At 48.1% G+C, this 21186-nt stretch overlaps 1 protein-coding gene across 9 annotated transcripts; it reads left to right on the forward strand.

Moving 5' to 3' along the window:
• Positions 1–19681, forward strand: ZNF384 (zinc finger protein 384). 9 transcript variants are annotated; one of them, XM_039217553.1, is made up of 13 exons: positions 6–84; positions 286–347; positions 1225–1284; positions 7743–7813; positions 8097–8334; positions 8570–8617; positions 8822–9155; positions 9998–10090; positions 13829–14053; positions 14759–14941; positions 16448–16526; positions 17504–17662; positions 18291–19681. In XM_039217553.1, exons 4-13 carry the CDS (start codon positions 7748–7750, stop codon positions 18705–18707), a joined length of 1842 nt encoding a protein of 613 aa, XP_039073484.1. In that variant the 5' UTR covers positions 6–84; positions 286–347; positions 1225–1284; positions 7743–7747; the 3' UTR covers positions 18708–19681. The 9 variants fall into 9 exon arrangements, with proteins under 9 accessions (XP_039073485.1, XP_039073484.1, XP_039073479.1 ...); XM_039217554.1 differs by lacking the exon at positions 286–347 and having other exon boundaries at positions 1–84; XM_039217548.1 differs by lacking the exons at positions 6–84; positions 286–347; positions 14759–14941 and having other exon boundaries at positions 1227–1284.
• The last annotated feature ends 1505 nt before the right edge of the window (positions 19682–21186 follow it).

Here is a 21186-nt window from a genome sequence, read left to right on the forward strand (position 1 = left end):
TCCGAGCCTGTGGGGGGAGGGAGGAGGGAGGGGGCGTGGAGGAATCGGGGTTCTCGGGAGCACGAGCTGCAGCACCACTTCCGGGTGAGTGTTAGGGTAGGGAGGGAGGGGGCCACCCACCGCCTCGCGCCCCCGCCCTGCGGGTGTCTCGCGCGCATTCCGTGCGTGTGAGTGTGTGGGTCTGTCTCGCGCCGAAAGTGCGTGCCCGCGCGCCCCGCCTCGCGCTCCCCCCTCCCCTCGCCCCCTGCTGGTCCTCCCGCCCCACTCGGCTCCCTCCTTTCCCAGCAAACGCCGCCCCTCCCGCGCTCTGGCTCAGGCTCTGGCGCCGCCGCAGCCGTCGCCGCCGGGTGAGTCTCGCGCCGCTGCTGCCGGCGCGCGCCAAGCTCTCTGCTCCTCCCCCCTCCCCTTTTCCTTGGGGGGGCGTGGAAGGGGGGGTCCTCGGTGTGACTGTATGTGTGTCCGTCCCGGAACCGGAAGTGGTTGTGGAGGAGCGGGCGATGGGGAGGAATGGGGGGGCTTAGGGGGCGGGTGTCTGTCTGGTGGGTGGCAGAGTTCAGCTCCCTGGAGGGGAAGAAGGGACGTCCCAAAGAAGGGTCTTTGAGGACGGGGTGGGGGGCGACATCAAAGAGAAGGCGCCCAGGGGCTGTCTCAGGGGAGCGAAGGTTTTCTGGGGACAGCTGGGGTCTCCAGTAGATAGACCCCTGTGCAGGCTGAGGGAGGTACTTCTTGGCTCAAGGCCTTGGGTAGGCAGGGGCGAAGTCCTCGCACAAGTGGGGGGGAGGCCAGAGGAAGTGGCTGGGCCTGAACTGGCACCGTGCCTAACACAAGGGCTTGTGCATCCCCCCAGTCTTCAGCTTCGCCTTCTGGGCCGATCCTCAGGGGGCAGGGGCGCTTCTCTTCTCCCACGTCTCCTGCTCCCTGACCCCTGGTTACCTGTGGCCCCGGGGAGCGAAGAAGACCCGGTCGGTGCCTGAGCCCAGGAGTGGAACCCAAGCACTGGTGATAGAGTTCATCTTAGTTCCTGAGAATTGGGTTTATTTCCCCGTATCCACATCGCGAGTGGCACGACACCCCTTATTATACCATTGCATCTTTGGATTGTTGGTTGGGGGTACGCCTGTTTTCCAGACTCCCTGCTGACAGCCCAAGAGTTCGGAGGGCCTCTGCAGTTCTCAGGTGGCTGCACCCTTACTGGCCCCTGTAACCCAGACAATTTGTTTACAGAAAGTTCAGGAGCCCTGGAAAGGAGAAGGAATAAGACGACAGGAGGAAGAGAGAGAGAGGGTAAGACAATTTTGGCTTAATGGCTTTTCTGGTTTGGGGGGAGAAGGGCTCATAATTAAATGGGCTTCTTGGGGACAACGTGACAGAATTCTTCAGGTCACAGCAGTTGTAGTACTGGTGTTTGCTGGGAGAGAAAAGTAATCTCCTGACAATACCCAGGAAGTTTTTATGTAAAAATTTAGCAGCACTGTACCCCATCCATTGCCACTGATACTCAGAAATGAATTATGAACTGCTCCAGTGAAATCACTAAGCAGGGTTACATTGTATCCAAAGGAGAAATTGATTCTGCTCTGGGGACAAATGGGTAGTGTGGTCCTTGTTGTGAAGCTTGTGGAATTGCTTTCCTGTATTTAGAACAAGCAGGGTTGAGTTTAGAGTGGGGTTCATATTCTTAATACTGCAGTGGAGAGCTTCAGGTGGACCTGTTGAGTGCTTAGAATCTGTGACACAGGGTTGGTGTGTCAGGATGAAGTTTTCAGGAAAAACAAAAAACGTGATTCGCGGGTAGTTTGGAGTAAAGTAGATAAAATTGTATGGCGTGGACTCCAGAACTAGGTCTGCAAGAATTCAAAATATGAAGCTTGCTGGTGGTAGTGTTTTAGGTAGCCTGAAAATGACCATGTGGAGACCCAAAAGAGCTTGAGTTCTGAGCTTATAATCCTAGAACTGATTCCAGACTGGTTTATAAAATTTATTTCCCGTAGGTCTCTGAGCCAAGTTGATAATTAAATATTAAGTGCATATCTCCTCTTGTCCAACTGCCCCGCCCCCTTTCCCCTGCCCACTTTTTTTTTTTTTTTTGGCCTCACATTTCCTGGATCCGTCATTTATCATGGCATTGGGCAGGACCAGGGGAACCACTGTGCTCTTCTTCCCACAGGGCACTGAGGACCATTAGTCCAGCAGTCCCCAGGGTAAAAGTTGCTGGCTCAGACTGACAGCTGTGGGATAGTAGTGGTCCTGTTGGTGTGTTTGGGATAAACCTATTCTGGGTTATTTTGTACTTGGAAGAGTTCACAAGTAGTAGGAAGGTCCCAAGTTCTATTGGGATGGCCCTTCTTGAACATCCTTAGAAGTTGAGGAAAGAGATTTTGTTTCTTTACTGAGGAAAAAAAAATTATTCTCTGTGTTTCTTCAAGTCGTTAGCTAATTTTGCAGCCTTTCTACAATTGTGCTTTCTGGGACAGGTTTTCTCACTAGAATGTCTGAGATCTGTGAGTCAAGTTCTTTCTGTAGTTGAATTTGAGCTGATTGTTCTTTGCAACTCTATTGCTAGTGCTTTTAGTTGATGATTACTAAGCTGTAGGCTATAGATCTGATACTTGTGGGTAGTACCTTTGTAATTATGTGGTCTTTCTGGAATCGTCAGTGATTGTCATAGTAGTGCTTGTCACATGGATATATTTCTCTAACTCTCTTCCATTCGGGAGCACTTAAAGCATTGTATGTATGTATTTGTTTATTTTTGAGCTGTCTCCCATCACCATGTGCCTTAGGAGTTTGTTTTAAGGGGTTTATTCCTCTCCATCCTCTACTCAGATAGAAACTTAGTAGAACAGTAAATTATTCAGAGTCAACCACTGATGTGGGACCTAGAATTAAATTCCTGAAGTCTTGATTTCTAGGTTCATTCTCCAGCTACTACGCTTGGTTGGCGCAAGTCTTTCACGACTTTCTAAAGGTTTGCTGTGTTAAGAGAATATTGCTTTCCTGAGGAAACACTGTGTTTTATTTGAAAAAGAACAATTGTAAAGAATGTAATAAGTACCAGGAAAGAGATTGTGGTCTATACCATGTCTACCAAAACCACATGCTGCAGGCAGTGACTGCTTTATTTCTGGACGGCTGGTCGCACTATGGAGGGTGGACAGATGGACAAAGCTCTAGGGCAAGAGTTAAGTCCTATTAAATGTTTCATGGGTGTTACTTAACATCCTTTTTCTGCGCCTCCTCAGTGCTTTTGAGATGTCATCGGAGATTGGAAAAGAAATATGTAGTTCTTTGACCCTCTTGAAAGAAAAATGCCATCCAACTTAATTATATAGTAAACCTCCCTTTTTATTAATAGAATGGTTGAGGTATAGTGCAATAGTAAAATTGAAACCCAGAAAAGTAGAACCCAGATTTTCAATCTACCAGCATTCTTCTTTTTACTTATGTTTTTTCTTTTTTCCTGCTCTTTGGGTCTGTAATTAAAGCCTTCCACTTCCCTCTCAGTCTAGGGTAAACCAGTCCTTTTTATTCCTATTAAAATGTTGGCATAATCATCAAAACTGGCACTCTCTGTAGAAATGAGGTTTCCCTGTACTATCATTGGGCTTCTTCGGGTTTTAAGAATGTTGGTATGGACCTACTTGGATGTTGGAATGGTTTGGGGAGAATTCCTCCATGAAAGATAGAAAGTTAAAAGGTTAATTGGTAAAACGGACAGTAAACAGGTATTTGAATGATCTGGCGCCAGGGGTGCCCTGTTACACAACTCCAGGGGGCGCCATTTATGTGATATTCTGACAAGAATCTTCCTTCTTGGCTCTCCATTTGATCTCATTTCAGGGATACAGAGATTGAAGTCAGCCTTTTTAGAACAGTAGTAGAGCATTTCTCAGGTGTCACTTTGCAGGCAAATACTGCTTCTAGTTGGGTGAGCAGAGGTCTCCGTGTGTCGTTGGGTGGACATATTATTGGAAGCCCACAGGGCACATTTACCATTTTGTCCTAGGACCAGCTGTGGTTCTGATCTTCAGCTTTGTTCTCTAAGAACCAGAGCGGAGTGATAGGTTGGGTATCCAGGGAAGTAGAGGGGGCTTTTATTCAGTTTACCTCCTCTGAATGGTCTGGTCTTTCTTTCTGATTCCATCATTCTAAGGTGTGTGTGTGTGTATGTGTTTTAACATTTATTTATTTATTTATTTATTTATTTAAATGTTTTATTTATTTCTAGGAGAGAGAGAGACAGCGTGACCAGGGGAGGGTCAGAGAGAGAGGGAGTCACAGACCCAAACAGGCTCCAGGCTCTGAGCTGGCAGTCAGCACAGAGCCCGACGCGGGGCTCGAACCCATGAACCGCGAGATCATGACCTAAGTGAAAGTCGGACGCTTAACCGACTAAGCCACCCAGGCGCCCCGGACTTGCCGTTCTTAAATGTGCCTTGTTATTTTCATTTTAGTGGTGCTTCTTCATGTGCTGTTACTTCTGCTTTTAAGTTTGGTACTGATCTTGTCCACAACCTGGTCAAGACTCAAGTCAAGCATCCCTACTTCCGAGAAGCCTTTCCTGCCATCTCCATGGGCAGCTAGGAGACCTCGCTGCTGCACACCTCACTGCCAGCCCTTCTCNACAGAGCCCGACGCGGGGCTCGAACCCATGAACCGCGAGATCATGACCTAAGTGAAAGTCGGACGCTTAACCGACTAAGCCACCCAGGCGCCCCATCATTTATTTATTTTTGAGAGAGGGAGAGATAGAGTGCGAGCAAGGGAGGGGCAGAGAGAGCGGTAGACACAAAATCCAAAGCAGACTCTGTGCTCAAGCTCAGAACCTGATGTAGGGCTCAAATCCACGAACCACAAGATCATGACCTGAGCCGAAGTTGGATGCTTAATCGATGGAGCCACCCAGGTGCCCCCTGATTCCATCATTCTAAAATCAGTTGTCTTGGCGGCTAAGTGAAGTGTCACGGGTTGTGGACAGAAAGTATCATCTTTAACTGCATTTTGCTCTTATCAAAAATTCCACTTTTGGAAACATTTATCGAGAATTACCTGGAAAATGTATAATCCATTTCTGGAAACACCTTAAGTTTTAATTGATGCATCAGGTCGTAATAGCAGAGCATGTACTTCAGTTGTAGAGTTTTGGTCTCTTGTAGAACCCGCATTCTTAACTTGCTCTTTGGTATCTGCAGTCATATTCCTTCTCTGATATTTACTCTTTGACTCTGTGACTTCAATTTCCTCATCTGAAGAATGGGGGTTACAGTATCTACTTCACAGAGGTACCTACTTTAATTGCTGTGGCAATTAAATGACATGATAGTTGTAAAGTGCTTAGAACAGTGCCCTGAACACAACAAGCACTTAATAGATGTTGATGGTGATGTTGGCGTTGTCCTGCCCTCCACATCACTTTGTTATGTCTCCTTCATAAGAACCTACAGGGGCTATTTTCCTCAGAAACTTTCCCCTGAGCCACTTGTAGGACAATATGGATGAATGGAATCTGTTTTGGTGGGGAGGGGTGTTGTACAGAGGAATTCTATCTGAAGATACTCTTATTTTCAGGCTTTCAGTTCCTCCCTTCTAAATGTTCACATCTGTAATGTGTTTACTTCCTTGACTTTTTAGGGGGAAATTATAATTAGACCCTCTTTTCTTTATTCTCTGGCCTAATTCTCTATCTCATTTCCACCATACGTCACGACTCTTGCCTGTCCTTTCTCTCAGCTAGAAGGTTAGACAGATGAGGCTTGTGGGTTATGGTTTGAGCCTAGCATTGTTTTCAAAATCTGTGTGTACAGAGTCCACTGTCCTTCAGCTCACTAAATACAGGATTGCTTACTGGGTGGTGAGTCCTATGTTTGAGACTGTGGGTAGGTCCAGTGTGTGATCCCTGCTTCCCAAAAAGCTGGGCAAGATTGGATCGCCTCAAACCGTGATCTGATCATTTCTCTTTTAATGTTTGAGAGAGAGTGCACACATGTATGCAGGGGAGGGGCAGAGAGAGGGGGAGTCACAGACTGAAACAGGCTCCAGGCTCTGAGCTGGCAGTCAGCACAGAGCCCGACGCGGGGCTCGAACCCACGAACTGCGAGATCATGACCTAAGCGAAAGTCGGACGCTCAACCAACTAAGCCACCCAGGCGCTCCTCCCCCTATCATTTTTTTATTTCTATTGCCTAAGAAGGACCTGAGGCCCCTTTAGAAAGTTAATGCTGGAAGGAAAAGGTTAGCACCTGTGTCGGAGACTGCTCTGGTGTATTTTATAAATTGGGGAGCATGATTTGTCTGGGGTTGATCCTCAAGTCAGTTAAAAATGAGCCTTATTTGTGTGAAGTTGTAGTCAGATATTTGATGCATTCCTCTCCTCTCCTTTGCTACTTTTTAGGCAAGAGTAGGCCGAAATTCAGTTCTGCTTCCCTTTATAGGTTTTGTGAACATTGAGAGTGCTGTTTAATAGAGCAAAACATATGATGAGATTTCTGGAGAAGGATAAGGAGTGGAGTTACATCCAGCGTGATGTCCGTTCTGTTTCTCCTCTTTGTTACAGATCTTTCCTAGTTTCTGCAATGTACTTCTTCCCCCCCTGTGTCCTTCTTCCCCCTCCCCAGAATTGTGGTTGCTTCTGGTTTGAGAAACAGCATGATGATAATGTTTATTTCTTGCTGTTCACCTCATTCCGTCAGTCTCTTACTCCCTCTTTACCTGCCTTCTGCTGGGCCGGATCTTCCTCAGTCCAGGATCTGGGGCAGCTGCTCTTGAATAACTACAGTTAATATACCATCTTACTAGAAGTGATCAGAGTGGGGAAATGAGTGGTGGGATGCCTACGTTCCGTACCCATCAGGATTCTGAGGGATTACTTTTCTTGCTCCTTCCTCACTCCCAAAGTTTTAAGGTTAATTATCATCCACACGCAGAGAAGAACTTGAACTCTCAGAAGCATCAGGTTTGAGAAATACAGAACAAAAGTCTAGTACTGTGTAGGTCTTCTGGTGCACCGCTGTCCCTGTTCTGAATCCCTGTAGGTAGAGATGTGGGGCGCTGCTACTCCCGGTGCCAGAACCCTCTTCCAAACCGGTCATTCCAGGTTCTCACTGCTTGGCTCTGCATGTGTGGTACCCAGGGCTGCACTGTGGGTATGCTTGGACCTTGGTGGGATTGGTGGGGCATGATCCCCAGGTAGCATCTGGTACTCAGAAAATATCTTTGTTGTGATTCCTGCCAATTCCTCTCTTTAATTCGCCTGGGCATTTTGTGCTCTGGCCTAGCTGTGTAGAACGACAGGTATGTCAGTTGGAACTCTTTTGCAAGGAAGATAGATTTAAAAGGATAAAGGAAAAGTGGAGCGGGGATAGGGACCCCGACTGTTTTTTAGCCAGTCAGTGATTTGCTTTGTGTGACCTTGGGTACATCCTTTCCCTGCTCCTGACTTCAGTTCCTCTTTTTGTCACCAAAGGAAAGTATATACCGAGTCTCTTGGTTACGGGAGACATTCTGTGGGTAAGCGAGACATGCATCAGTTCTTCCACCAGCCTCCTGAGAAGGACAGGCTCTGTTGGATTTCATGCTGAGCGGCTTTCTGGGACTAATGTGGTGGATCCAGAGATCTTCACCCTGAATTCCCAGCCGTGTGGTCAGGTCCGAAGAGGAGGTCGGGAACTCCTCATCTCCCCTCGGTTGTCAAGTCGCTTCAGATTGATTCCTCGGTGTGATGTGATCTCTCTTTCTTTCTTCAGGTAGAATGGAAGAATCTCACTTCAATTCTAACCCATACTTCTGGCCTTCTATCCCCACAGTCTCAGGACAGGTAGGTGGCGGTTGTTTTTTCCTTCTTCCCTGTCATGTAGTTTTTTTCAACTTTCGAGTAGTAAGTTCTATTACTGTGGAGACTGAAGCAAGATAAGTCACGTGCTATTTCACCGGGTCCCTCGTCACTAAGAATTCTAGCGTTTGTGTTTTGGCTTCTCTGGAAGCACAGAGATATTAACTGTTCCCTCCTTGGAGGACAGACAACGCAGAGTGCTTAGGGAAGAGATGAAATCGGACTCTTTCTGCAGAGGCTGCTCACCTCCCCTTTCCTTTCCTTTTAGATTGAGAACACAATGTTCATCAACAAGATGAAGGATCAGCTGCTGCCAGAGAAGGGCTGTGGGCTGGCTCCACCCCACTACCCCACCTTGCTGACCGTGCCTGCCTCTGTGTCCCTGCCCTCGGGCATCAGTATGGACACAGAGTCCAAGTCAGACCAGCTGACCCCACATAGCCAGGCGTCCGTTACTCAGAATATCACCGTGGTCCCTGTACCATCTGCAGGACTGATGACTGCTGGTGAGCCACTCTGCTCTTCTCCAATCTGAGGTGTTGATCTTCCATGATCAGTACCCCAGGCTGGAGGGCTCCAAGGACATGGGGAGTGGGATATGTGTTTGATTCCTCAATCACATTTTTATTAAGTGCCTACTGTGTGCCTAGCAATGCGCTAGGCATTGTGGGGGATACAAAGAAGTAGAAGATGCGGTCCCTGCCTTTGAGGAGGTGACATTCTTTCCTTCTCTGAATCAAGGAGTCTCCTGTTCTCAGAGGTGGAGAAGAGAAGGGAGTCAATCAAGGGGTAAATCTCACTGTTACTGGGGGTGGGGTGGGGACAGGGGTTAGGAGACCATTATTTTTCTATAGGGTTTGGGGTTTCCTATGTACTCTGGGCTGGGAGGGTGGTGGTGAGGGGTTGATTAGACACTGATCTGGGGGGAAGTTAAATAGGATTAGGATCAGGACTGGACAACATGACACCATCTCCTTTTTCTCCCAATCCTAGGTCCCGGTTTGGTAATCACGTCCCCCTCAGGCTCCCTTGTGACCACAGCCTCATCAGCTCAGACCTTCCCCATTTCGGCTCCCATGATTGTCTCAGCTCTTCCCCCTGGCTCACAAGCCCTGCAGGTGGTCCCTGACCTCTCCAAGAAGGTAGCATCAACCCTAACAGAGGAAGGAGGTGGAGGTGGCGGTGGAGGTGGCAGTGTGGCTCCTAAGCCCCCTCGGGGCCGGAAGAAGAAGCGGATGCTGGAATCGGGGCTGCCCGAGATGAATGACCCGTATGTCCTCTCCCCTGAGGATGACGATGACCATCAGAAAGACGGCAAGACCTACAGGTAAGAGTCCGAGCCAGGGCGGTGAGGGGTGAGGATCGCCGCCTCGGCTTACCTGCCCCTTTTTGTCGTGCCCCGGCTCAGGCTCCACGCCGACAGCGTCCCACCTCCGATCCACTTGCATGTCAGGTGTTCTCTTGTGGGGTTGGAAGGTGGGGCTTCTAGCACTTCTCGAGTGACTGTTCCCCAGGACGCAGACCCATTTTACTCCTTCCTTTTTGGGGAAGTCAGCAGTGACTAATTTTTGAATGACATAATGGAGTTTCTTTCTTACGATAAGGTTTTAGGCTGGGTTTCAGACTCTTGTCTCCAGCTCCTTTTTGCTTTCTGCATTTTCCGTTCCTATTTTTCTAAGAAACTTCTGAAAAGCCCCTAACCTTGACCTGTGTGCCACCCATGGTTCTTGGGCCACACGGGAGCACTGACCCTGCATGGTTGGGATGATGGGAGGGGTCTCTATAAAAAGGTGGGAGGAGTAAGACGTCACCCGTTGGCCCTTGGAGTATATGCTTATCAAGTGCCTGTTTGCTTACTTTCTAATTCACGAAAGTCATTTTGATTCTCTACTTCCTTTAAGTTGTCCATTGCCAAAAAGTATTCTGTTTGCATGTGGTGCTCTGCAGAAATAATTACAGAAGTAGGCTCCCTGCCCTTGGAAAGTTGCAAGTCTCTTAATCCCCTTGAGAACCGTCAAGGGCCCTGGTGGGTTTGGGAAGCTTGGTCCCAGTGTCCACAGTGGGATGACCGCTGTCACCACTTTGATGCAGACAGGGGCAGATATGCATGGCTGGGAGACTGGGTCTGTCCTTAGTGTACCGAGATGGGCAATGTTGTTCCCATTTTAGGAGCGAAGGGAACTGCGGCACAGGAAATGGACAGAGCCTTGGGCTCATGGATTCAGTTCCCGGCTCCACCACGAACTTGCTGTGTGACCCTGGGCAAGTCCTTTCCCCCTCTCTGGGCCTCAGTTTCCTCATCTGTAAAATGGGGAGAATTCTGTTTATGCCTCCCGTTTGTTGGGAGTGTACATCAGTTAAGATTTGAAATGTTGGGAACTTTGAGAGAAAGAGATGAGAAATAGTTGTCAGTTAGCATTTAGTTTTATTTCTATTGTACACGTGTCCTGTGTACACAACTACAGAGTGTTTAAATTCTTCTCTGTAAGTGAAGAGGAGGGGAGTGTTGCTATGCAGAAAGTATGGAGCGCTGCAGAATCCCAGCCCATGATCCGAAAGTTCATTGCAGCTTTATTATTACAGGTGTATCCCACTTTATACAGTAAAAGTCTTCCTGGGAAATGTTTACATCATATCATTTTATAAAGGTACCTGACAAGTTTGATTCATTTAAAAGCATCTTCTATATATCATTTCATAAAATGAAAGTCCCTTTTATCTTGTAGAAATCCGGATGTTTATGTATTTGCTTAAAGTGAGGTCATTGTGATATGGAGATGCACCTGTACAGGCTGTGTCGTCGTAAGACTGATGGCCTGCGTCTCTGACACCCTGTGCAGCTGTGCACGTGGGGCAGGGTCCTCTGAGTCTGTCAAGGGTTTTGTTGTTGTTGTCATTTTGTGGTTTTTGTTTTTTGTTTTTTTGTGGGGTTTTTTTTGGTTGTTTTTTGCTTGTTTATTTTTTGGACCCACATTAACGCTATTTCTGGACTTCCCAAAGTGTGTCTATGGGAGGAAATGTGAATATGCAATTGGGAGGAAGTCCTGGTAGCATTTTCTACACTCTTCAGTGTATTTGCAACTCTTGACAGACCCCACACCCAGGTGACTAAAGAGAACTCTGAAATGTAAGGGGGCCTCATTATATTCTAGGCGAATGGAATTTCTTCAGAAACTCAGAGCTCTGAATTGTCAAAGCAATCTTTTTAATCACAAAAAAATCCCTATTTCCATGTATGTTTGAGTCAACCATATCCATTCCTGTGGTCAGTGACATTTGACTGAGTATTGTTGGACTTGGGTTCTGGGCAAGTCAACTTATTTCTAGCTCTTTGTTCCCATCTGCAAAACGGGAAGATCAGTCATCAACCTCATCTACTGTGTGTTTTTGAGGGAAAATCAGAGTATCTGAAATTGTTTTTGAATATCTTAGGGGGAAAATAGGGTGGTAATTCAGAGTTATTATTATGAACAAGGTCATTTTCCACTGTGTGCTTCTGAAAGGGCCCCATTCGTATGTTGGATGTGAATGGTACTCCCCTGGGGTTGTGCACCCAACTATATGGGGTGGTGGCTTTTCTGTCTCCTGCTAACTGCCCACTACCACAATACTCCTAAATCAGATTTCTTCCCAACTACCCAACACCTTGTATTAAAAGACTTGTACTCTTTTTTCTGGCTTCATGGCATTTCAGAGTTGGAAATACATTAATCGTCACCTAAGCCAGTTCCTTCTCTGTAGTTTAGTCTTCTAAACATTCCTGGCAGATGACAGTCTGCCTCTCCTTGGATATCTCTAGTGTGAGGAATCTTGAATTAGGTTAGGATCATAGCTTTGTAGTGAATAGCTGTTTGCCCTTTGGCAAATTACTTAACCTTTCCAAGCCTTTGTGTTCCTTTCTGTAAATCGGGGATAATGCTTGCTAGGCTGTTGTGAGGAGTGGAAATAATGTGCTTAAAGCACCTAACTGATGCGATGCCCGTAACAACAAATGGCAACTATGATTATCATTACTCCGATTGTTGCCATTGCAGTACCTCCTACCTTTTGAGATGGCTTATTTTGTTGCCAGTCCATTGTCTAGGAATTTAAGTTTTACAGATTCTTTCTTAGTTGAAAATGTTGATAAAGAGGGTTACTTTCTCTTTCATAGTTAATTTCATACTAAGGGTGCAATTGTGTGTTCCAGCACTCACACACAAACTATGAGCTTTTGTTTGAGTTAAAATGGTATGTGTTGTTCTACCTGTCTGACAAATTTTAGCAACCAAGGGAAATTATTTTGTAACTTCAGTACTGTTCCCCTCCAAGAGACAATGTGTCTAGTTTCTAACTTCAGTGAAAGGTATAGTAGCGTGAGCTCATCCTTCAGCACTGGTATGTTCACATTAGTGCGGGTCTTATTATTAGAGAAGACTTGGCTTACCTTTGACTGTTCTGGATGTTTTCTGGTCCCTCTGGAGACAGATAATTATCTCCATTTTACAGACCAGAAAATTGAGGTCTAGATTGATGAGCAAGCCTGTAACTCAACCTGAGGAGAGCCCAGGTGTCCAGACTTCCATTGGCTGTGTCCTCTGGGCCATACTACCTATAAACAGAATCCCGCCCCCCCCCCCCCCCCCCCCCCATGATGGTTGGGCAAGCCAGACAGCAGCCAGGGACTGGTAAACTGGGAATTGGATTTCCTTCATAGTTATCAAGTGACCAGGGAAATAGAAATGGACCTTCGTGATTGGAATTTTAGTAGAAACATTAATATAGGAACCACACCCCCAAGTAACATGATGTTTTTTTCCTCTGAGGAATGCAGAGTTCTTTTTAGTCGTGATCTCAGTTATTTTCTAAAGATTCTCCTGGGATCAGAAGAAAGCAGAAATCCTCACTCTGCACCATCCCCATCCCTGATTACAGAGAGAAGTTGAGGAGGAACCAAAGCAGAGGGACTTTTTCCCCAGTTGCCTGGCTTCCAGGTGCTGCCCTTTCTGCTAGCTCACACTGGGCACTGCGGCGTTGTTTAGGAATGAGCGCATTCCAGCTCAAACACAGATAGCTCTTCCTCGATAAAGGCTGAATAGTTGTGGCTTATCTTGCTCGGAGGCCTCCTTACTTGATGCTGTTGGGCAATGTCAGAACAGGAAGGACTACCAACCAGGTGATGGGGGAAAGTGTACCAGCCACTATTGATGTTAACCCCAAGTGCTGACTTGGGCTCCATGTGCTGGGAAAGAGGAAAGGTTTGGCGTGGCAGCTCAGGGTTTCACAAATCTTTTCCCCCTAAATGTTTGAGGGATATAGTCCATTCCCAACAGCTACCTCTGCTGTGTGCAAAAGTGTTTCTCACTTGATCGCCAAGGGGCTCAGGGATGGTGGTGGTCAGTGGGACATAAGATGCAGGGTGGAGGCCAGATGTATATGATATGGAAAAGCCCCTTCCATGTAATTCCGATCCTTCCCCACCCCCTCCCTCTAGGAATCAGGGCAAAGAGGAAGTAGGAGAGAATCTGAGAGAAGACAGTGATCTGAGGAGACTGGAGAGAAGTCCTTCTGGGGAACGTAGTCAGTTTGTCCTCATTATCAGGAACTTGAGAGATACCTGAGGGGTGTACTTTATACATGGGAAGGTGGGGGAAAGGAGCTCTTTAAAAGTCTGAAATGAAGTTATAAGCAGAAGGAAAACAGAAATTAGCTGATATTCCTGGCCCAGTGAAATCCGCATTTGCCTAGAGCTGATGATAATTCCTTTCTGGTTGAATTCTTGTTTCTGTACACACTTAGGGAGTCCAGTCATTCAGCGGACATTTATGGAATATTTGTATTGTGTGGGTGTGTATGAGGAGTTTAGTCTGTAAAGAGGAGTAGGACAGATCCTCACCTCTGGGGCCTTACAGTGTAGTTGCAGCGAGAGAGAGGAGACAGGCTGGCGTCTGTGGGAGTGGAGGGGGTTCAGCAGCACCTGGTCGGTGGGAAGGCTCTGACCGCTGCCCTCGCTTGGTCCAGGTGCCGGATGTGCTCGCTGACGTTCTACTCAAAGTCGGAGATGCAGATCCACTCCAAGTCACACACCGAGACCAAGCCCCACAAGTGCCCGCACTGCTCCAAGACCTTCGCCAACAGCTCCTACCTGGCCCAGCACATCCGGATCCACTCGGGGGCTAAGCCCTACAGTTGTAACTTCTGTGAGAAATCCTTCCGCCAGCTCTCCCACCTCCAGCAGCACACCCGGTAAGGCTGCTCTGCTCTCACCCCGCCACCCGGCTACAGGCCCTGAGCCCCAAGGCCACGGTGCCTGAGCCTGCTCTTCTGTCCTCACAGTTTCTCTTTTCCCTTTTGACTTGGCCCGTTGGGAACCTCAGTTCGCTCGCATTACTGTCTGTGAAAAATAAACTGTGTATTTTAGCAGTTTGCAGGGGCCTGGGAATTGTGGTCTCCAATCCCAAAGTCTGGAGCGGTTTTTGTGGTTTCTCTCTGTGTCTGTGTTTGGAAATCTTCTGCAGAGCAGGCCCTGCTTATACTGTATGCTTCAGTTCAGAGCCAAGGTGTGCATTCAACTTCAGGTCCATGGGGGAACAGGCGGTATTTGGTCTTTGTTGAAATTACTGTTTGGAATCAGGGCATATGTGGTGAGTGTGTAAGCTTAGAACAAAGCAGAGGGCTGACAAGACCGAGACCGTTAAGGTCACCAGGAGCCAGGGGCCACGGCTCTGCACCACCTCACTGCCATTCTAGCCACCGACATAAGAGCAGCAGCGACCTAGATCTGGGTGTCCTCGCCATTAGCCTCTCCAGGCCGGAGTGTGTTTGGGAGGAGGGAGGAGGGCGTGCTCTCATCCGTCAAGCAACGTCATTTCACCCAGCAGAGAGCTGAGCCCGTGGGGTCGAACTGCTTCCTCCTCCCCCCCTTCCTTCCTCTCCTCTCCTCTCCGGCAGGATCCACTCCAAGATGCACACGGAGACCATCAAGCCCCACAAGTGCCCGCACTGCTCCAAGACCTTCGCCAACACCTCCTACCTGGCCCAGCACCTCCGAATCCACTCGGGGGCCAAGCCCTACAACTGCTCCTACTGCCAGAAGGCCTTCCGCCAGCTCTCCCACCTCCAGCAGCACACACGGTAAGGGAGAGTGGCGGGCTACTGCCCCACCCCCGCTGGCATGCCCTCCCCACCCCCGCCCCGGACACACACGACAACCCGCATGCGGGGGGCGGGGGAGAGGCCTGGCCGGAGGAGAACACGACTGGCGCCTGGGAGAAGAAGAGACGACGACCCGGGAGTGGACGCTCAGAGAGAACCTTTCTGGGGCACAAGCTGCGTTGGGGAGATGCAATGACTGTGTGACATGGGAGGAAGAGACTCAGCCGGAGCAGAGAGAGCTTCTGCCTTCATTTCTCTCCCTGGAAACACCAATACACATCTTGCAAGATTTTCTCCTTGATGCCAAAGCAAGGGCATTTGGTTGGAGAAGACCATACCTCTTGCCCTTAGGGCACCACTTAAGAACAAATATAATCAGACTTTTTTTAGTCGGGTCTTAGCCTGGTGACACCCACGGCAACAAGCAAGGCTCCGAGGGATGCGAGGAGCAGAGGACAGAACAAAACGTGTCTGAAATGGTCGCAAAGAACCGGCAAACAAAATGAAAAAGCTCCTGCTTCATAAGGATGCCCACTGTTTGTCCCATGAATCTGGAGTGACTAGGAGGAAGTGAACCTGCCAGCTGGAAGACTCGATGGCGTCCTTCAACGGGATCTCAAGTTGAACTGCAGTCCGAACTCTTCCGAGCTAGTAGCCTTCTCACCTGGCTGTTTCCGGACGTCGTGATCCCTCTCAAAGCAGTCAGACATCTTGCTTTGCGAAGAGAAGTCGGGCTTTCCTCACAAGGAGAGAGACCCGTCCTGTGATGTTTCCAAGATTTTATACTGGAGGTCCGGAAGCAGCTGGTCACAAAGATAGTCCTGAAGTCTCTGATAAGTAGCAGGTGTCTGTGGACCCGCAAGTCCTTGGCTCATCTCAGTGGAGGGCCCGGTAGTGTTCAGGAAAGAGGTCAAATTGGTACTAAAGTAGGCACCTCCTGCCGTGAGGGGGCTGGACTGGGAGAAGCCCCAAGGAGTTGCCATGAGTATTAACATCGCTGCTTTTCTCCATAATTAGCTTAACTCTCTGCTGTTCTTTGACACCAGAACTTTTTCTGGGAATGGTGCTCGAGGCTGAGGGTATAGCTTCTGGTCGTGTTGTGGGGGCCAAGGAAGACATGTTCTGTGTTTCTCTTTCCTTAACCAATGTGCTCACCGTGTGTGTTTGAACATTCGTCAGGGACAGCTGCTGTAGGTATGACTTGTACGCCACATTGTGGCCTGCCTGTCTCTTGGCTGCCAAGTGGCCAGTTCCTCCCCCGCCGGCAGAGGAGCCCAGCTTGAGCCGAGTGACGGAGGCAGTGAGCAGAGATCAGGCACTCTGGCGTGATCCGTGTCAGAGAGGAGCTGAGGCTGGGACCTCCTGGACACCCAGCTTGAACTCCTGTAGGAGGGCAGGCGTGGCCTTGAGGAGGTTTGTTACGGAACCAGTCCCTGAACGGCCTTGCTGACACCTTTCCCTTTTTTCTTTTCTCATCCCGTGCAGAATCCACACCGGTGACAGACCATACAAATGTGCACACCCGGGCTGTGAGAAAGCCTTCACACAGCTCTCCAATCTGCAGGTAAATGTTCCACCCTCCACATGGGGCCCTGTGTCTGAGACTGTTGAAAGTGCCATTTGACTGGTATGGTGGTTCCTGAACTTTCTCAGGATCCGTTTACACCCTTAATAATTATTGGGAAGCCCAAAGAGTTTTGTTGATGTAATACCCATCTGCACAGAGAATGTAAAACTGAAAGACTTGGAAGAGTATTTAGTGATTCGTTTGAAAGTAACAAACCCGTTACATGTTAACATAAGTAACCTATTTCCAAACACACGCCCACTCCCACCAACATTGAAAGAATGGCATCGTTCTACATTTTGTGCATTTTTTACTGTCTCGCTTACCAGAAGACGGCTATTTACCTGCTGCATTGAGTCTTTGTGACATTACGCATCGTGTAGTCTCAGTACAGTGTTGAGAGCATGAGAACGAAAAGGCAAAATGTGGTCTTACTGTAATTTTGAAAATAGTTCTGACTTTGGGGGCCCTGTGGTATTCCCTAGTGTCCCCTCTGCTTTACTTTGGGAACCACTGGACCGGTGGAGCCATGAGAGCCATCCTTCTCACTTTCCAGTATCCTGGCATGTGCTGCAGGAGATACAAACAGCTATTCCCTTAGCCTGTAGCTCCTAAAGTTTTGCTGAAAGCTGTTTCTCAGGGCGCCTGGGTGACTCAGTTGGTTTAGCATCTGACTTCAGCTCCGGTCATGATCACACGGTTCCTGAGTTCAAGCCCTGCGTTGAGCTCTCTGCTGTCAGCACAGCCCACTTCAGCTCCTCTGTTCTCCTCTGTCTGCACCTCCCCTGCTCGCTCTCTTTCTCTCAAAAATAAGCAAACATTTAAAAAAAACACACACACAAAATTTCTATTGCCTTGGGAATGAAAGAGAACCTAGGAGACTGACACTCAGCTCAGGGCTTTTCCATTAAGGTCACAGAGACAGGAAAGAAGAGCCCAGTGTACTCAACCCTGACGTTTTCCCGTTTTCCCAGTCCCACAGGCGGCAGCACAACAAAGATAAACCCTTCAAGTGCCACAACTGTCATCGGGCATACACGGACGCAGCCTCGCTAGAGGTGCACCTATCTACGCATACGGTGAAGCACGCCAAGGTGTATACCTGTACGATCTGTAGTCGGGCCTACACATCGGTGAGTACGCAGTGCCTTCCCTTCACTCCCCTCGGGGCCTGCGAGACCAGAGTCCTCTTCACCCCGTCTCTCTGGAGAAAGAGCTGTTGCCTTGAATATGCTTGCTCTCTAGTTCCCTACTTACCAGAATCAATAAAGAGAACAGAAATTAAACAGACCTGCAGCTAAGGAATTTAGAGTGATACCTGATCCCTTAAGCCCATAGAGCAAGATTCCTAAACAAGGATTCTTCTTTTTTTTTTTTTTTTTTTGCTAAACTGATTCTTAATTTTACTTAAGTATAAGGCAAAATAATGCAACTTGCAACTTCTAATTTTGGGAGGTTTTTTTTAATGTTTTCCATTAGGCTTCAGGAAAAGGTGGTAAAGTTGTTCCGTCCAAAGATCTTTGAGAAAATGACAGCTTTCCCTGTGCCAATTGAATGCCCACTGTGACCTTGAAGGTCTCCTTCTCATTTCTGCACAGTAGTGAGCACTGAAAGAGGCTTCTGGAGAGAATTTGCCCACGGCTCCAGAATGTCTCTGTATAAGTATGGCTGTTTGAAGTAAAGTAAGAACGCAGGATGCCAGTTATAAGTAACTTCTTTCCTTCTCTTTCATTCCTCAACTCTTTTTCACATTGCCTTCAGGAAACGTATCTTATGAAACATATGCGCAAACACAACCCTCCTGATCTCCAGCAACAAGTGCAGGCGGCAGCGGCAGCAGCGGCAGTGGCCCAGGCCCAGGCCCAGGCCCAGGCCCAGGCCCAGGCCCAGGCTCAGGCTCAGGCCCAGGCCCAGGCCCAGGCCCAGGCCCAGGCTCAGGCTCAAGCCCAGGCCTCCCAGGCATCGCAGCAGCAGCAGCAGCAACAACAGCCACAGCCACCACACTTCCAGTCCCCTGGGGCAGCCCCCCAGGGTGGGGGTGGTGGGGACAGCAACCCCAACCCTCCACCCCAGTGTTCCTTTGACCTGACCCCCTATAAGACGGCGGAGCATCATAAGGACATCTGCCTCACTGTCACCACCAGCACCATCCAGGTGGAGCACCTGGCCAGCTCGTAGAGACCTGTGCTGCCACCCACTGGGAAGAGGGGAAAGAAATTCTGGTCCCTTCTTTCTCCAACTTCTCTTGGTGGGAAAAGTCTCCTTCCTTGACAGGCCTTGCCTCCATCTCCTTGGGCCTCAGGCACGGCCTTCCTTCACAGGATACCATGCTTATTCTCAACTCCTCTTCAAAAGGAATATCAGCCCTCCTGATTGGCAAAGGAATAATGAGCTGGTAGTGTAATCCAGCGGCCTCCCCTTCCAAGCATAGCTTTTCAAAATTGGGGGTTGGTGCTCAAGGGAGGGATTTGCTATGACCTCATAGAAACTTTTCCAGTGTGGGCACTTACCCTCTCGTTACCCTCATAATCCTCAAAAGTTGGGGCTGGTGGAAGACTAGAGGCTGGTCCTCCCAGATCTCTGAGAGAAGGGAGCCGTAAATGTGACCAGCCTCCTGTTCTAGTCTAGCCTGCGGAAGAACAGCGGTTTCTCACACGCCCCGATACCCGGGAGCCGTCGTCCCTCGTGGTCTCACTTCACTTCCTACCTAATGCTGGAAGAGGGAGATCTCGGTGGGGGTCAGACCCCCTTTATCTGTAAAGGGGCAAGGGCTGAGATGTGGTCCCCAAGGGGCCGGAGATCCCCCAAATGGTCAAGGGTGGCTTAGAAGCGTGGGTTGTGGTTTTCCTTGGAGCCTCTCCCCTTCTCTGCCAGCCAAGGCCCTGTACTCAGTCTCCCAGCCCCAAAGCCGGAGGAGCTGTGGGAGCTTTGTGTTCTTTATGAAAGCCCAAAACAAAGGGTGTTGCAGAGAAGGGAGAGTTCAGGGCAAACACAAGGACTGGACTTAGCTCCCTAGGTGCCACGGTCAATTGCCGGACACGGATTTATATATAAATATATATATAAATATATATATATACCCACTCATCACGGCCATCTTTGTTGTAACCATTTCTGTGTTTATAAATGCATTATCTCTGAGAATTTTCATATTTGATGTTTTGTTTATTTTTGTCCTTTTTGTTTTTCTCCACCCTGTCTTCTGGCCAATGGCATTTTTATTTCCTTTTGTCCTTTTTGTTTGTTTTTAAATCATGGCAGATTTCAGAGAAAAGACAAAATGAAAAAAAATCAGGAATCCAGTTGTTATAAAGCAATTTAAAATGAAGAAAAAAAAACTTATGTACAAACCAAGGGGTGTTTTTAGAACCTTGTATAGAAATAAATTCGTGTAAAAGGATCAGAGGCAGTGGAGCTACTGGTGTGAGCAAGCATGGGAAGAAGCTCTCTGGGGAGATGTGAAGGACAGTACTAAGGATTTACACCAGAGTGTGTATGTGTGGAGAACGAATGCTGTGTGTGATGAGGCTCTTTGTGTGCATCCCCAGGTGTAGAAGGGCACAGCTTTTAATACAAGTGAGATCTTGGTTTATGAAAGTTTCTACATACAAAAAATGTCGCGGGGACTGTGATGCCTAAGTCTGTGACAGCAACGTTTCAGTCATGTGTTAATAAAACCACTAAGCTCCCTATCTAAGAAATGGAAGTGTGCCCTCCTGAAAGGGCCTCCACTCCTGCCTGAGCATCACGGCTCTGTTGTAATCCAGCTGGAATGTGTGTACATACATACATCATCCTATCCATATACATAGGTTTGCAGTGCTCGAAGCCATAACCAGAATTGAGTAACAGTGCAGGACAGTTGAAGTGCTGAGCAGAATGTGGTCAAGAAACCTGGACTTTAGCCTTGGCTTTACTGCCAACCGGTGTTGACCGAGAAGCTTCAGCTGTTAAATGAAGGGATTGGACTAGGTCACCTCCAAGGTTCCATTTTGAGACTTAAAAACCTTTAAGCACTGAAAAAGTTGTGGCAGAGTTCCAACATCCAACAATGTGGCTGTCCTCTGTGTACTGCTGGGGAACTATGCTCCTCACCTAGTGGCATTTATATGGTTAATGAAATCATGCCCACTTAAGTTTCCGGCTCGGCTAGTTTGTTGGGTGGACATCCAATATCTCTCATTCTGTGGTGTGACACCAATGAATGTATCCCCATTGACAAAATATGTCTGTGTATGTTAGCTTCCTAAGTATTGCTTTTTCCCCCCTCTCACCAATCGCTGAAAATGCCCCGACCGTCCTATCTTCACAAGAATTAGAACCAGAATCTACTCTTTTTAAGGATTCACTCACACTCCTACATAGCAGGAACTCTGTGAGATAGGTACTATTATTTTATAGAGAAGGACATAGGCGCAGAGATTAAATTGTTTATCCGGGGGCATGACGGAATGTTGTCCACTAGATCCAACTGCCGTATCCTAACCTGCTCTGTAGTAAACCAGAGGTTTCGCCTTACCCTTCTTCACATGCTTGGTCTAAATTAGGTGGCTGCAAATCTGCTCTGTGGCATTGATAATTATTAAGAATGTGTGAGTTAGGGGTGACAATCTCCATAACGCAATCTTACGCCACAATTAGGTTATAGGCTTCGCGT

Source organism: Hyaena hyaena, unplaced genomic scaffold, assembly GCF_003009895.1.
Source record: "Hyaena hyaena isolate Hyena2069 unplaced genomic scaffold, ASM300989v1 scaffold_700, whole genome shotgun sequence".
NCBI lineage: Eukaryota > Metazoa > Chordata > Mammalia > Carnivora > Hyaenidae > Hyaena > Hyaena hyaena.